Raw genomic sequence first — 14,897 nt, forward strand, 5'->3', positions numbered from 1 at the left:
AATTCCATAGCGTCGTTAGAGCGGGCCACGTTGTTTCCAAGATAATTCTGAACTTCTCTCCGTTCGGCGGAACAAAACTAAAAGAACCGGGCTACGTGGCTGAGTAAGAATGCTTCAACGGCAATTATCATTGGCCGCGTAATTACGGTCGCGCGCTTTATTGTGGGAATCGGCAGGTAGTCGCTAACTCGGCGTTCTTGCCACCTGTTGACTGACGGCAGATTCCCTTTGTTCCCGGTAACCTCCTAGTACCAATCAACCAACTCCGTAACTCCAACAATGCAATTCCCAGGGACAATGGGACTCGTGAATACAACGCGTAGAGTCACGCGGAGTTGGGCATTATTCAAACAAACGTTCACGTTTTCATCGTTAACCGTAATAAAATTTCTGTCACACACCCTACTAAATCGAACGGCAATATAACATTTCAAGTACCTGACACTGTCGTAGACAATAATCTCTCGGTTCTAAATCACTGTTACCTCCCCCAACATTCTTATCCCCATCCATTTCGCAAAATTCCGACCACGTGCATACGTATCTTACACTTAGACAGCCTCGTATTTTCCTACCATACCCATGTACTATCCTCCACTTCCCACTATTACATCAATTACAAAAGAAAGAAGGCATCGCCTTGCATCGGACCCAAAATTACAAACTGGATAATCAAGGGAGGACGAACACGTGCACCCGCGTGAACATTAATTAATTAGCGAGCAACGACGGATAAGTCGTCACCTCGTAACTGGCAGTCGAGGGGTCGCCCCCTTCGGCCCCATACCCTCAGGCCCACGATTACCGGCCATAGATGTGACGGGCACCCCACCTACTGGTGCGCATGGAGCAGGTCAATCGCGTGCGATCGGTCGAACGTGCAGGATCGCCGAGCGATCCCTCCACGATCGGGGCTCGCCACTTCATTCTTCTCTTAGCGCGCGGTCCAACGCTGTCGGCGTGCAACACGCTCTGATAACGGTCGCCTTCGTGGTCCAGCTTCCCTACGAACGGATAAGAACGCGTGGAGTGTATTATCGTTATCGTTACGGGCGACAGGCGCTGGCTCCTTCGAGACGCGCAAAGAACCGGCTGTAATAAACTGAAGTGCGGAATAACGTTGTGTGACCCGGGTGAATAGTGGACTGACTGCGGTTTCATGTGCCGCGGACGCGAAACGGCCGAATCACACTCGCAGGAATCACAGGGAACGAAAACTGTCGCGACTGTTCGCCGAAAGTACGGAGAAAATGGGACGAGGATACGGTGGTGCGATTCTAGCGCTCGTCGAGCTGTGCCTTCTCGTGGCGTTGGTAAGGGTTAAGACATTGTTTACCGACGTATATACATACACGCTGGCTTGCGAACGCATTGAAATATTTTGACGACTGTGCGATGATTTACGTTGGTGTAATAACATCTCTTTTTTTTTGTCATATAATAGACTCGTTCTCCTTGATCTTGTATCGCGTGGGCACAGCATGTAATGATTGTAGCTCTTGTTTACGAAACTTCGTTGCACCGTGGGCACGCGATCGACGTCTCGTGTACACAGTGGATTCCAGTTAAATGAAACGGCCCAGCTTCAGGATTCTTGGGAAGGGTTAAGGAGTTGCTAAACAAAAGAAAGTTGTGTAAGATACATGACTGTGACTATAAACTAATGCTACTAATTCAGCAGAATTTACTTTGGAATTTTGCACGAGAGTGTCTCTTCTAAGGGGAATCCTTAATGGATAGAAAAATCTTAATGCAACCGAGACTCGAAACGTGTTCGTCACGTATCGGTAGAGAATTATGATTAGCGTTGGCAGAACAGAAATTAGCAACCGGCCGGTCATATTTACGTAACCCGAGATGTGTTATCGCTGTGTAACAGTATCTTCGTGGTCAGGGTGAACTTGAGTGTCGAATTGAATGGTTAATTTTAAACTGTTTTATCACAGCAACGACGAGAGGTCGAAGGAAAGTTGAGCTTTGATTTTTCGGCTCCAGATTGTTGCCCACTCGTTGTTTGTGGCCATATAATTCACGGTATGACAAGATTGCTGATCGATTTCGTCTACTTAAGAGCGAATGGTATTCGTGCACGACTCTCATAAATTCCAAATACACGTGCCGCTTTTAGATAAATCTTCACGATTCACGGTACTACTTGATATTTTCCTTGGAACGATGGAAATATAAATAGAAACCTTCCGTGTTCTGTTCTTCCTCCAAGCGTTTTCAGAGACGAGTTTTAAGGAGAAGAACATTAAGCTGTCGATATCGCGGGAGTAATAGAACTGTCGAGATTCGCGATAATTTCCGTTGCTTTATTGTCGCGTTGAAAATTCTGCCGTAACGTTTATTATTAGACCACACCTTTTATTGTTTTCTTGTTTCGAGGGTATTCTTCTCGTGTTTACGGTGCGCGATGCGCCGCCATATCTGCGCATGATTTTGCCCGCCCAGAATTTCCAGCGATTTCGCGGGAGCTTTTAAACTTGGCGTCACTGAATATTTTGAAGCAGGGGTTCTCAAACATTTTCACGTAGACCTCTCAAAATTACATTCAGTTCCCTCAATCAATTACCGATTAATATCATCTAATAATTGCGTTAAGAACTCCCGTTCAAAGAAAAGAAAATCTGCTAAATACGATTATTCTCGTAAATCCACGAGTATTTACTTATGCAGGCGTTTGTCTTGCTTCGAAATCTCAGAAGAGAAAGAGACATCGGCAATTTCAATCCTTCGGAATGAATGGCGTAGACGTTACGTGCTTCGCGCAAGAGTGAAAAAAGATAATAGTAGTGTACGGTACTTACATCTTGGCGAGGTGTCCAGTGGTGCTCGCACATACCGTTACGATGACACTTGAATTTCTTTCAGACAGCACAAGACGTTGACGCGTATCCACACCGAAGCAGCAATCACAGCAAGGGGAACGTTGACCACTACGTCGATAACAGTGAGCGATCGTTTCAACCAACTTTCGTGCGGAGGCAAACGCGGGATAACGTCGAGAGACTGAATGAAAAAGCCCTTGAACCTGAAAGGCTCGACAGCAATGATCGACTACATGGAAGGGCACGGCGTGACGCCGTGAAACCTCAACCGCGGAGTTTCATAGGTCTGCGAAAACAAGGTACGGTGCCGGAGAAGCAGATTTGGCGGGAGAATTTAAACGTAAATGATGACCGCTTTCGATATAATCTGTTAAGGGACTGGAGGATACAGTTGCACTTTAACTGAAGATTTCGCGCTTACACAGTTTTTCATATTATTCAGAATTCTGAATTATTCTAAGACAGCTTATTGACAAATGGCTATCTCGAAATATGCTAAGCTGTATGAAATTACCTGTTGTTGTTCGTTATCAGTTCCATCGGAGGAGGAGATGCAATCGGACGGCAAGATTGTCTTTCCCGGAGAAATAAATCAGAAGCAGAATCATCACGTGCCTAGTTGCGAGGGATCTACGTATTGCGTCACGGCAGAGAACTATCCTGAGGATTTAGTGAACAACGCGATCCAGCGGAACGAAAATCTCAAGTACCTAGCAAGCGTGGATATAGTTAGCAGGATTTCATTTAAATACTATAAAGTAGATTTCTATACTTTCCTCTAACACGTTCGATCTCCTCTTCAGATGCCAGATATAGCCCAGAGGATCGACGCGATGGATGACGTGCCCCTTTGCGTGTCCACGGTACGTACGAATACACTCAAGCCTCTTCCTTAAAAAGCGCAACGAATGTAAAAGTAAATGGATTAAAACACATGCTCCCCTGTGCAGGAACAAGTGATATATCCTCAATCGGGGGAGACCAAGGACAACCAGTGGAAGTTTATTGTGAACCAAGATAACTTCAAGCAGGGTATACACGTCGAAAAGTGTGTGTACGTATCCCAGGAAGGCGGGCTCCGTCGAAGCAGGGAGGTTTATAAATGTTACCAATTTTCTGTATCGTTTGCAGCAAGGAGGATGTCAGCTGTAGCACGATCGGTGCCACTGCGGAGGGCTACACTACGAGCTGCAAGCAGAAGTACGTTTACAGGCAGCTCGCGTCGGTACAGGCGAACAATACGATTGTCCAGGACACCTTCAGGTTCCCATCGAGCTGCTGTTGTCACGTTTCGTTCACCGAGAGTCCGCACACGAGACTGGGCGTGAACATCAAGGACCAGAGAAGCCAAGTCTCGCCTGCTAAAACGCGCAGAAGGAAATGAACGTTTCAAGGATACAAGGAGAGCAGCCCTTCTGAGAGAGCTATCCCTTCGACTCTCAGAGAGACTTTGGACAAATATGCATTCAGAGTACATTCGCTGCCGAGAGGCATTCCATAGATTGGAAGTACAGTATCGGAAATTCTTGAGCCCGTGGGCAAGTAGTGTCTCTAAAGAAATATTGTATGATTAAAGGTTGTAGCGCAGGCTATCGTCTTAAATATCGAGATCGCGTAGCTTTGCAAGTTACCCCAGTTTCTTTTTGCAAATACCGGTTGCTGTTTTTATCACCACTCAAATAAACATTCGAAGCTTGTATTTATCCGCGGTCTCGCGTTCTGGCTTTTAATATAAGGATATATAACATTATGTATATACGAGAATATATATACGCGTATAAAGAAACTTTAAGACACGCGGGGTGATCTGCCAGCTTAGCTGGCGAGAACGACGAGCTAGCGAATGGTAAAAAGACTCGCAGGGCGTTTCTTCGATGATCCATAATCCATGGATGTATAGAATATTTAAGAGCACAGCGTGGCTGTCGGTGTACGTATGTTATTATATATATATATATTTAAAGTACAATTTCGTTAAACGCGTTTTACGTACGCAGCTGTTGATCGCGCAGAATATTCTTTTCAAAGCGAGTACTGTTTTACGCGCTTCTTTGAAGTTTGTAATCGAATACATTCCGAGTGAGAGCTTTCAAAAGAATATTTCGCGTCAATGGGATGAAGCGCAAGTCTCTGAAACGAATCTGGATCTGTATCGTGTGATACTATGTGATATTATAGCCATCGAGATCGACTTTGTGATTGTTAGTTTAGGAACATCACTTCTTTTGTACATAGTTTCGACAGTAATGAATATTCTTCCTTGTAAAGTGTTTAAAGGAATGATAATATATATTCGTCGTTGGTAGATTTCGGTTCTAATGCATCTAAGTTAAGAATTTCTATATATATATATGTATTTTTTTTACTTGTAAAAGAGGATGTAATTTAAAAGAGATAATGAAACTATATAAGAAATAACATTTTTATCGTATAAGAGACATTTTGTTATTTCATTGTTACAGAAATGTAACTAAATATATTGGAAATGGTTGAAAACGGAAGGTATGTTTCGAATTTTCTTTATAATAACTCGGGGAACCACGCGGAGGATCCTAGATTGCAAATACACAGATTTATTCTTACATATTAAATACAATACTTAGAGCTACGTTCTACCCTTCCTTTCAACGCATGTTTCGTTACGGTTAATCGAATACTTATCCATTAGAATTTCTCAATTTTACATTTATTCTTATCCGAACACCAAAACCATATTGTCGTGCATAAGTCGGATACCGGGGGGGAGTGAATACGTTGTATAAGAGATATATTCACTTACAGATAGTTTTGCTACAAGATTATCTAGTCATGTTTTAGATTTAGTGTCAAAATATACTTTTCCATATAAATTAGATTTTAGAGGATCCGCGGATTCCTTCCTCCCCCCTTTCCTCGCACCTTTCACACTGGTCCACGATGATCCGGGAGATCTCGATTTATAAGACGAAAGTATAATATAACAAACAATGGCTAGTATAATTGATGAGGTGTAATAGAATGGTTATAGACTAGGCAATTACGTATAAATCTTTTTTTTTTGTTTCCTCAATTTCTAACACATCTACGTTCCAAAAATGACCTAATGTAGGTTTATACGCCCTATTCAGGGGTGAATACAGAAATAGGAAAAATGGGCCGTGCTTCGTGAACTTGGACGTTCATCGTATATACGCTAAAATATTTATCCATTAGTCGGCACGGGTGAACCATGCAGCATATACGTCCTCCCTACATCTCTTTCTTTTTACAAAACCACTACTACGCGACGCGGAGTACTTAAAGTCTCACTTGGAAGTATAAAAACGGTGTCTAACGCTTACGAGCAATAAGCCTACTACTTCGAGAGTCATTCTCCTACCGGAAAGGTGTAAATACAATTAACACGCGTATATAACAACTAATATGTTAGTACACTACCACGCGGATCGTTAAAGATCGATCGATTTCTTTAAATGGAAGAGTTATCGTAGATCACGAAAGAAATGCACCGGAAAAGTGTATAATGTGGCAGTTTTCGTTCCTAACGAGCATTCAGTCTTCGCTGTGAGATTTAAAAAAAATAATACAAAAGTTAAATGCACCTTAAAAGTGAAACGTAAATTTTGTTTCTCAACAATGTCTCTGCGCGGATCAGAGTAACTTCCATCGTGGCATGTGTAACTTGCCCTTACGGATAAAAATGTGTCAAAAACTGCGTCGCTTCATCTCACGTGCAACGACGTCGTGTATATGTTTGTCTTAGTGCAAGGAACACAGATAGAAAAAACTCAGTCATTTTTATAGCCCCGTTACAAGATGCAGGCCAGTCTAACAGCGTCTTAGAACTATTCTCAACATGCCTGAAACAGAAACGATCGGTGTCCCGTCAATTACCTTCGCTCTATAGCAACATTCCACTACTATCCAGTACAACGCCGATGTAAGCAACCGTACCTTAACACCGTACGCATTGTCGTAGCCCCCTTTCATCTGCATCTGCGACTGAATGTTCGATAACTGTGCACTGGTCATATCGAGGTCTCCGCTGCTAATGTGCGCGGTGTGCCTGAAGTTCGTGGGCACTCCGATCATACTGGGATCTAGCCTTAGTCTCTGATGTGACCTCTGCCTTCCATTGCGCGTTCTTGGTCCTTGCTGCGTCAAACAACAGGTAAAGCACTGCACCCATAAATCTCCGCTGCCAGCCATTGTTCCCTTATTCCTCTCGATTACTTCTCCGAAACCTGAAACACAATATCGTATAACCTGCGAGCAATGGTGATCGCCTCGCGAATAAATTCAAACTAAACTGTATCAAGTCCGAAGGAAGAAAAGCTAAACGTGAAAGCAGTCTTCAATTTTTCATCGAGTTCTTCCTAAGCCTGACTCCGAATTTCATTACTTTTTTCCCTTAATTGATATAATTGAATAAGACCTCGCGTGGATGAGATTTGTGTCGCCTTATCGCAGAACGAATGAGTCAGGCTGGCGTTCGCGAGCTTACCAGGTCGTCAAGTGATCGTACCGTCGTTCGGTCTAACCTTCGCGATGGCTCGAGACTCGAAGGCAGAGAGGAGCAAAACAAACATTCCCTTCTGATCGATGAGTTTACGTGCGCCTGAAAAGGACATCGGGGCCGTTTGTGTAGCCTTCTATTCGCGGTGAACCATAACAGAGGTGAAACTCCGACGGGGGCGAAAAACAATCGATCTCGCGAGAGAACAAAGAGCAGGTAGACAATACGCACCGGCCCCCAAGACGCAGACTTTCGCACGAATTTCTACAAGGCATGCAGATCCGTCCTTCTTTTCCCTTCTAATCTGCTCGTCGGATCGTCGTCGGACGATCGTGTATGACCGGATCTTTCAACAGCATGTTTCTGCGCGGATAAAGAAAAAAATCGCTCTGTCTTTCTGTCTTTCTGCAGAATATTGGCTGACGTTTGGAAGAAATTCGAACCCACGGATTCTAACGCCGACCGTCAACGTGACCAACGGTCATCACTATAGTGAAATATACCGTAAGTCGCGAGGGGCACGAGAGAACCCGAAGATTGTCGAATGTAGACGACAATCGCCGATCCATAGAAGCCTCATCACAAAGAACATGCTTGGATGAATCTTACAGATGCTTTTATGGGGACCTAGAAAATTTGAAACAATTAAGCAATGGTTTTTCAGCAGATCGCACGAATTTCGGTACTTCGATTATTCTGAAGAATCCGAGTAGCTAAAGAATTGTATAAAGCAGTGTATAAAGAATTGAATAAAATTAATAAAATTACATTGATTTTCTTCGCTTTAATTATTCCGGTCCTTGATTAACTTCCTCGGTAATCTTCTACGTTGTGTACGAAGAACACAGCATGACAGCATGAGTACGCTTTATTAAATAAATTATATACAGGATTTCTCGCATACAGACATTATCGCATCATCAGAAATGCCATACGTACTGAATAAAATATAAATTAGGATGTTAAGATCTTCGACTACAATAACATTGACTTCAGAGGCCATTAATTTTTGAAGTAGCACGTGTACTCCCGCATACTCCCATATTTCTACATATCGGGGCTTGTAATATTTTGCACGCTCGTCTGTATCTTATCGCGCGAAAAGAAATGAAGATTTTTTCATCGTTCCGAGTCGATCGGAGAATGTTTAAGAGAATGCGAATTATTCACTTAAACCCACAAATAATTTCTGTCCACAAAACGTTACCAATGGTTTCTTATTTGAACCAAGATGAAAATTAGATTTTATTACAAACCCCTCCCCCAGCAAGAGAGTCTTGTCATTCTTTCGTTCTGCACGTGTGCCTAGAGATACAAAAAGGTCTGATATAACGTATATGCATTCAGTGTGAAATCTGAGAATGACTTCGTGTTCCTTTTTGAACCGCTCCAATTCCATCCTTTGCTATGCCCCTACAATTCGGGGCATTTTCTTGTATCTGGGTTACGTAATAGATGTTATTACAATTATCACAGTCTGTGTATTTACAGTTTAAACGTTAACGCAACATCCTCCTTAAATTAATTTTCAGCAACATTCTTTTCTTGAGTAGCGCTTTCCTAAGAACTTTACGAAAAGTTAGCTCCATGGCTGCACATGGACGGCAGAGCATTACGACAGAGAGATAAAGAGATAGATAGACAGAGAAAGAGAAGAGAGAAAGAGATTTTCTTCTTTTTTTTGTACTAAAAAGAAACGAAACGAGGAAAAGAATACTTTGAAAGGCATGCATATCGGAACTAACATCTCTATATCTATCGAATAAACTTTGCGTATCATGTGAAATAATATCAATAACTTAATTATTAGATACTTTATCTTAGAATCGGACACGTCTTACTTTTAGCTTGTATTTACACCTTAAGTATTTATACAGTTAACGTTACTTGGTAAAAATCTGAAAGATTATCTTGGTGTCTCTGATTTAGAGACTTTTCATCATTTAAACACTTTCGCTTATCCGTTTGCGAGGATAATCGGCACGAATCTTCAGCCCTGAAGTTCACTTAAGCGTTCAACAAAGTGCATCTGTCTGCCAACCTCTGAACTTTAAAACAGAGTCGAAGGACACAACTATAAAAAGAGGTACGAAAGAAAAAAGAAAGGTCTACGACTCCTTCGAACTCCTAGAGTTACCAAACGATAAGATCAAGCAGGAAAAAGTTCTTCCCAGTGATCGGTTTGCGGGGTTTCTTAACTACATCAGTTCGTCGTTTTTCTTAACTGAAGATTTTCCATAGGGAACTCCGATCGAAACTACATTCCACTCTGCCCGATCGCTTCACATCCCCTGTCGTCTAAGTTCTTCCGAAGCCTCAACTTCTCACGTCCAAGCGGATCCTTCCCTCGTGTCTTCGTCCCACAAATGAAGGCAAATTAATGCCCCGCCTTGCACATCCTTGCTATCAGACTGTCCAATTGGACTCGCAGGAGGCTAAAGACGACCGCCTCAGCCAAGAGACACAATCCCTTCGAAACGAATCGGGTGCTCGTTCTGCATCGCCTTGCACGCTTACTGTACAACATCCGGGAACAGGACGAAAGAATAAGCTGGGTATTCTATCGCGCGAATCCAAGGAAATCGGTGAGCCTGTCGTTCCAATCGTGGAGCCAGTGAGTCGGCCCGTGGCTCGTTTGCCTCTGCTTGCACGGATTGATCTCTGTCTCCAGGGGCATGTACTCCTCGCCCCTGATGCAGAAGTAGCTTTTGATCGGGCTTCTGCACATGGGACACCGGTCCAGCTTGCCGAAGCAGGAGGCGCAGATGCAGGTGTGCCTGCAGGGCAGCAGGGCTCGGGAAAGTGGGAAATATTGGCAAACGACGCAGAGCTGCTCCCCCGCGGTGTTCCACAGCGAACCCTCGGGATCACCGGTGCCGGAAGCAACCAGGGCGCCTCTCGCTGAACTACCGTTGTTGTTGCACGGCTCTGCGAGCGCCAGAGCTGAGCCCAAGCCGGAGGACACGTCACCCTCGACGTAGTTCGTGGAGTTGCCGGTTGCTAGATACAGTTGCTGCAACGGACACGATACTTCGTTAACGAAACGGGAACAAGAACTACTTTTTCGTGCAGGCATCCGACACAAAATCTCTAATTAGATGACCAATCTATTTTCAATCGCCAGTCAACGACAAACCAAAGACACGGCGGCTCGGTTCACACGTGTGCCCGGGTTTAACCGTTGCCCAATTTCAGCTTTAACAGCGGCAACCGGTCCGTGTGTCGGGTTCATCGAGCCCATAGCGGTACCTGATCCGTTTAGGGGACCACCTCGCGTGTTTATTAGTCATCAAAGAAAGGAGGTCGTAGCAAAGGGAAGAGCTGGAAGAAAACCCACCTTAAGGCAGGACAGCTGCCCGTTAGCTTGCTTCAGATATTGCGCGAGGATCGAGGTCGGCAGCGTGCAGACGCTGTCTTTGATGTGGACGACGTTTACCAGTGCCACCTGCCAATAAAAAAAAAAACAAACCAACACCATTAACTACGATAACCTCTGTCTTGCTCATTAACAATCTGGTTTCTTCGCGCTTCTACGGAAAATGATACCCACGGTTTCATCCGGATGGGGGTCCCCGTTATCCCTGCGAGTCAGGAAGATGACCAGGGGATAGCAAAGACGCGGCGGCGTCCCGAGCTCCAATTCTGGCGCGGGAAGCGACAATCTCAGCGTCTCCTCTCCGTGCGGTTGTCTACTGTATATTTCGCGGTCAAGGATCAGCCATTGTTCCAATCAGAGAGTACTTCGAGTACGATACAATCCTCCAAGTGTTTAAGAACCACCCACAACTCTAACGCAGGAATGACCATGTCTCTTATTACACGTTTCATAGCAAAGGATACGTTTGCGGTGGTGTCAGGTACTGCGCGTGGCCCTGAAGAAGCGTGCCGTTCAAGGAGGCGTCTCTGAGGGTGCTCCAGGGCTTCCAGAGCGCCAGGTGAAGCTCCCTTATGCTGACGCCCCAGATCGCTTGCAGGGAATACTCCACTTGGCTCGACACCTCGCACTCCACCTCTGAAACAACAAATTGCAAGCACATTATTGCCAGCGCCGATTACACATCCTCCATCGACCGGAGCAAGACGCCGCTTGGGGGACGGATAAGGGCAAGGGTAAGACGCAAAGGAGCTCCCCATCGATCGCGCGTACAGTGACCGTGTTGTCCCTAGTCGTTACTCAAACTCATTGCATAACAAGCCCACTTTCGACTTTTTTCCTCTCGCCTGGCTAGGAGATATCTCCGCGAGCCAATGAGGTTTCCAGGTCATGCGTGAGAGGAGAGACCGCGAGCACGCTTCCTCCAGCTCTAATTCCTCTGCTACTGACCATTGTCCTTCGCGCAAGACTAGCTCGGGGAGCTTCTCTCGGGCGGTTACCCAGCTACCATTGAGAACGCGATTCAGAGACCAGTTTCGATTCACCCTGACGGTATTGAGCATAGAAGATACCGGAAAGATCTCCGCGCTAATCCCCCAAGTGCACCCAACTCCAAGCAAACCCATTAGCGCGTTAAAAATTCAAGCATTTAAGAGGCAGGTTTCAAGTGTCCCACTCGTTCAGCTGCCTCCGGAGTCTCAATTACAATACGAGAATTATTCTTAGCTTCCAGCTCCCTTTTCTGGCCCCAGCCTCGCTTGCATATGCAAATCGATCGCCTCGACCTCGTCGCCCAAATTTGGCAAAATGTATGCGGCCTCCCGGCCTCGCGATATTTGCCTACATTAACGGCGCGATAAGAAGCACGGTTTACCGGGTGAATTAACGAACAGCCGGCCCCGCGGATCGTTCCCGCTCGATAAGAGGAAAAGCCTACACGGAGCCTCGCTACGAAGTTAAAAGAAGAACGGCGACCCGAGTGTCACCAGGGAGCAACAACGTCGGAGCTTCTCCTTGGTCTTCGGGCTTGGCTTTCCGGGGTTCCTCCGGCCGACACCTCGCCGTGGCCAAAAATTCTCGCTGTTCTCGGTGCGGGCTCGTCGAGATCGTTTCGAGATCACGCGAGCGCGGTGCGAACGAAAGTGAAAGCTGCCAAGACGGATCGTCGTGGTCTCGCGGGCGAAGTATCCAATCGAGCGTTCCAGGGAGCGCTGGGCCGCGCCGGGCAGATACTCTTTTTCATTGCAAGGACACGTATGTATTTCTGGCCCACTGGATGGATAGCTTGAAAGCGTTCTTGACGTCCCATCATCCGGGATCTCGTCCCATTTGCCTTGAACTGATCAGATAATCGGGAATGCCTGAAACCAGAGTGTAACTTGCTGTAGGAATATTTATAGACAGACGTTGCGCAGAGAGTTTGGTATATTCCACTGGGTCGCAGAGTTTTGTCAGTCAGATTTTATTTACCAGCCTCCTCGCAGCCGCAGCTCCGCCCCGGCCTCCTCGGTGACTCCCAGGCGGAAGAAGAGGTCCTCCTCAGCCTGCATCCGTGCCCCGAGCGCAGCCACGGAGGAGAGGCTGCTGTACCGTACGGCAATTACGCTGCCGCGCGAGGGATTCTGCTTAACGGTTCCCCGGCGGCCTGCGCAAGGTTCTCGCAACTTCACGCGAACGTGTACGTGCGTTGTTTGTTGCACAATCCCGCAGCTGTTTGCGGAGGAAGCGCAGGGACACTTGACCGTTCAATGGACAACAAGGATGTTTATTAGCCGCTGTCTTATACTGATGCAACGCGCCGCTGATGCTTCCGTTTGCGCGTTTCCGCGTGCAGCTCTGAAACGGCTCCTCCGGCTTTCTGCAACGGGTTATTGTGTACACTTGGTTCCTGTAATCTAAATGGAGGCCCCGTCGTATTTATACATTACGGTTGGGAAATTTTTACGGCAGCCTGTAGACGCGCTTGGGTTCCGTCCAAGTCTGCCTGCAGAAGTCGTCGGTCAATACTCGATCGATGAGTGATAACGCTCCACGGAAACTGGACCGTGTATCTTCGAGATAAGAGACTTCGGACCACGGAGAATTCAATTGGAGTGGAGATGCGACTGGTTAATTGTGATTCGAGTTACTGGTAAATATTTTATAGCTACGCGAAGGGCCGGCCTTCTCTGTAAACGGGCCCAAAGGCAGCAAATATTTTGGGGCTCTAAACAATTTTTTTAACGGTAAAAAATTAAAATCTTTTGAAAAAAGACAATAATAATGAAGAAAATGAAATTAAAAAAAGAGAGAAATAAGCAAGTGAACGTTAACATATTTAAATATATGACTTTTATTGCCATATCATTATTAATATTAGGTTATTGTATTATGATATTAGAAATTATATTCTAATTTCTTTTTTCATAGTCTTCGCGTACCACGGTATTTTTATTTTAATCGAATAAAGATCGTTCGTTGTTGGTTTTTTTATTTTCTCTTTTCTTCATTTTTGGCCATCTGTGGCCGGTCCTGCTCACGTGTTTATTGGTATAATGAGCGCAGTAACTTTGGAACGAACTTTGTGATTAAGTCGCAGGTGGTTCAGATGGGAGGCGGGGAAAACTCCTGCACGATTAAGAGCGTGCCAACGATGTAGGAGTGGGCAGGAACTCCTAATTGGCATTTGAATGTTACACTGGTGGAAGGTATTTGCCTACCGATCCAAGATCGTTCGAGTGAAGATTATTAAGTTGTAGGAGAAGGTTACCAAAGATTACTAAACTCTGCAATGAGATTACTAAATCCTGTAATAAGATTACAGAGCCCCAGTTACTAAGCTCTACAATATTCAAGGGATTCTATCCGGAGAACTAATTTGCTAATTACTCCGAAGCAATATCCTAAAATTTCTCAGTGGTACAAGGCAGTCGTTTTTGTCGAAAATCAAGCATTTCTCTTTCAATTAATTACAAAGAAATAAATTGAAACTCGGACTTGTTCTTTGGCACGATATTTAGTAACACCATAAACTTTAAAAAATCTTTTTTAGAGGCTTTTTAGAAAAGTTTCTTTTGTTGATAAAATTACAAATCGAATATAACAGTTAATCAATCGAGCCATCCGGTGAAAGGCTGGAACAAAGTGCAACTTGGTTGTACAAAGTACTGTTCGATATTACCAATCGACGATTGATAATGCAACGTGACAGGATGTATCATTTACCTGCCAACTAAAAACTGGTTTCCAATGTGCCAATGAACGAGCTAGCCAGTCGAGTGTGTTCAACTTATCGAACTGCAATTAACCCAAATTCCAGGGAATATTTCGGCGGCTCGCTTTCGAAACGAGACTTTTAAAAACGGAGCTATGCGTGCCTGTAGGTATACTTAATCCATTGAGTTTCTGCGCGCAGGTCGACCTGGACCTCGATGCTAATTAAGGGGTTACGCCACCCTGAGACGCTGGAAAATAGACGAATTTTTTTTGCAGCTACTATGAGGTTGAAAATTATTTCTTTACTTCTTATGTGTAGAGCATGTATTAGTGCATATATTGTATAAATACTGTACAAAAATATTAAAAAATGGCCGAGTTATTTTTGCAAACCCGTGAAGCTCCTCCGCGTGAGCGGTGTACCAAATATCTTCAAAACTATTTGTCCGATTGATGTCAAACTTGGTACACGTATTCTTAATAGTATCATCTACACTGTAGC

At 44.8% G+C, this 14,897-nt stretch overlaps 3 protein-coding genes across 7 annotated transcripts in view; 1 reads left to right on the plus strand and 2 right to left on the minus strand.

Annotated features, from left to right (window-relative positions):
* Nucleotides 1-811: 811 nt before the first annotated feature.
* On the plus strand, nt 812-5,332 carry LOC143377471 (protein spaetzle). Of its 2 annotated transcripts, none has more exons than XM_076828722.1 (6): nt 812-1,313; nt 2,875-3,135; nt 3,380-3,559; nt 3,635-3,694; nt 3,782-3,885; nt 3,963-5,332. In XM_076828722.1, the coding sequence occupies exons 1-6, from the start codon at nt 1,251-1,253 to the stop codon at nt 4,213-4,215; spliced, it is 921 nt and encodes a 306-aa protein (XP_076684837.1). In that variant the 5' UTR covers nt 812-1,250; the 3' UTR covers nt 4,216-5,332. The 2 variants fall into 2 exon arrangements, with proteins under 2 accessions (XP_076684837.1, XP_076684835.1); XM_076828720.1 differs by having other exon boundaries at nt 822-1,313; nt 2,875-3,130; nt 3,366-3,559.
* On the minus strand, nt 4,494-7,826 carry Spec2 (CDC42 small effector protein Spec2). 3 transcript variants are annotated; one of them, XM_076828736.1, is made up of 3 exons: nt 7,558-7,826; nt 6,765-7,054; nt 4,494-6,670 (listed from the first exon to the last, which is right to left on the minus strand). In XM_076828736.1, the coding sequence occupies exons 2-3, from the start codon at nt 7,017-7,019 to the stop codon at nt 6,662-6,664; spliced, it is 264 nt and encodes an 87-aa protein (XP_076684851.1). In that variant the 5' UTR covers nt 7,020-7,054; nt 7,558-7,826; the 3' UTR covers nt 4,494-6,661. The 3 variants fall into 3 exon arrangements, with proteins under 3 accessions (XP_076684851.1, XP_076684853.1, XP_076684852.1); XM_076828738.1 differs by lacking the exon at nt 7,558-7,826 and adding an exon at nt 7,315-7,433; XM_076828737.1 differs by lacking the exon at nt 7,558-7,826 and adding an exon at nt 7,121-7,308.
* A 352-nt stretch (nt 7,827-8,178) lies between these two features.
* The window catches only part of LOC143377468 (cell growth regulator with RING finger domain protein 1), a 47,990-nt gene continuing 41,271 nt past the window's right edge, over nt 8,179-14,897 (minus strand). For both annotated transcript variants that reach the window (XM_076828717.1, XM_076828716.1), the window contains exons 3-6: nt 11,167-11,338; nt 10,877-11,018; nt 10,664-10,771; nt 8,179-10,339 (exon numbers count right to left, since the gene is read on the minus strand). In XM_076828717.1, coding sequence (XP_076684832.1) covers nt 9,887-10,339; nt 10,664-10,771; nt 10,877-11,018; nt 11,167-11,338 — 875 coding nt within the window. In that variant the 3' untranslated portion in view covers nt 8,179-9,886. The remainder of the gene's footprint in view (nt 10,340-10,663; nt 10,772-10,876; nt 11,019-11,166; nt 11,339-14,897) is intronic.

This window comes from Andrena cerasifolii, chromosome 16 (genome assembly GCF_050908995.1).
Source record: "Andrena cerasifolii isolate SP2316 chromosome 16, iyAndCera1_principal, whole genome shotgun sequence".
Classification (NCBI taxonomy): domain Eukaryota; kingdom Metazoa; phylum Arthropoda; class Insecta; order Hymenoptera; family Andrenidae; genus Andrena; species Andrena cerasifolii.

What these genes read in the sequence shown, in the direction of transcription:
- Spec2 (XM_076828736.1), bottom strand. Translation starts at nt 7,019, where the DNA reads ATGGCTGGCAGCGGAGATTTATGGGTGCAGTGCTTTACCTGTTGTTTG.
- LOC143377471 (XM_076828720.1), top strand. Translation starts at nt 1,251, where the DNA reads ATGGGACGAGGATACGGTGGTGCGATTCTAGCGCTCGTCGAGCTGTGC. An exon ending in TGTGCCTTCTCGTGGCGTTG is followed by an intron (nt 1,314 to 2,874) that starts GTAAGGGTTAAG and finishes AATTTCTTTCAG; the next exon opens with ACAGCACAAGACGTTGACGC. An exon ending in ACCTAGCAAGCGTGGATATA is followed by an intron (nt 3,560 to 3,634) that starts GTTAGCAGGATT and finishes TCTCCTCTTCAG; the next exon opens with ATGCCAGATATAGCCCAGAG.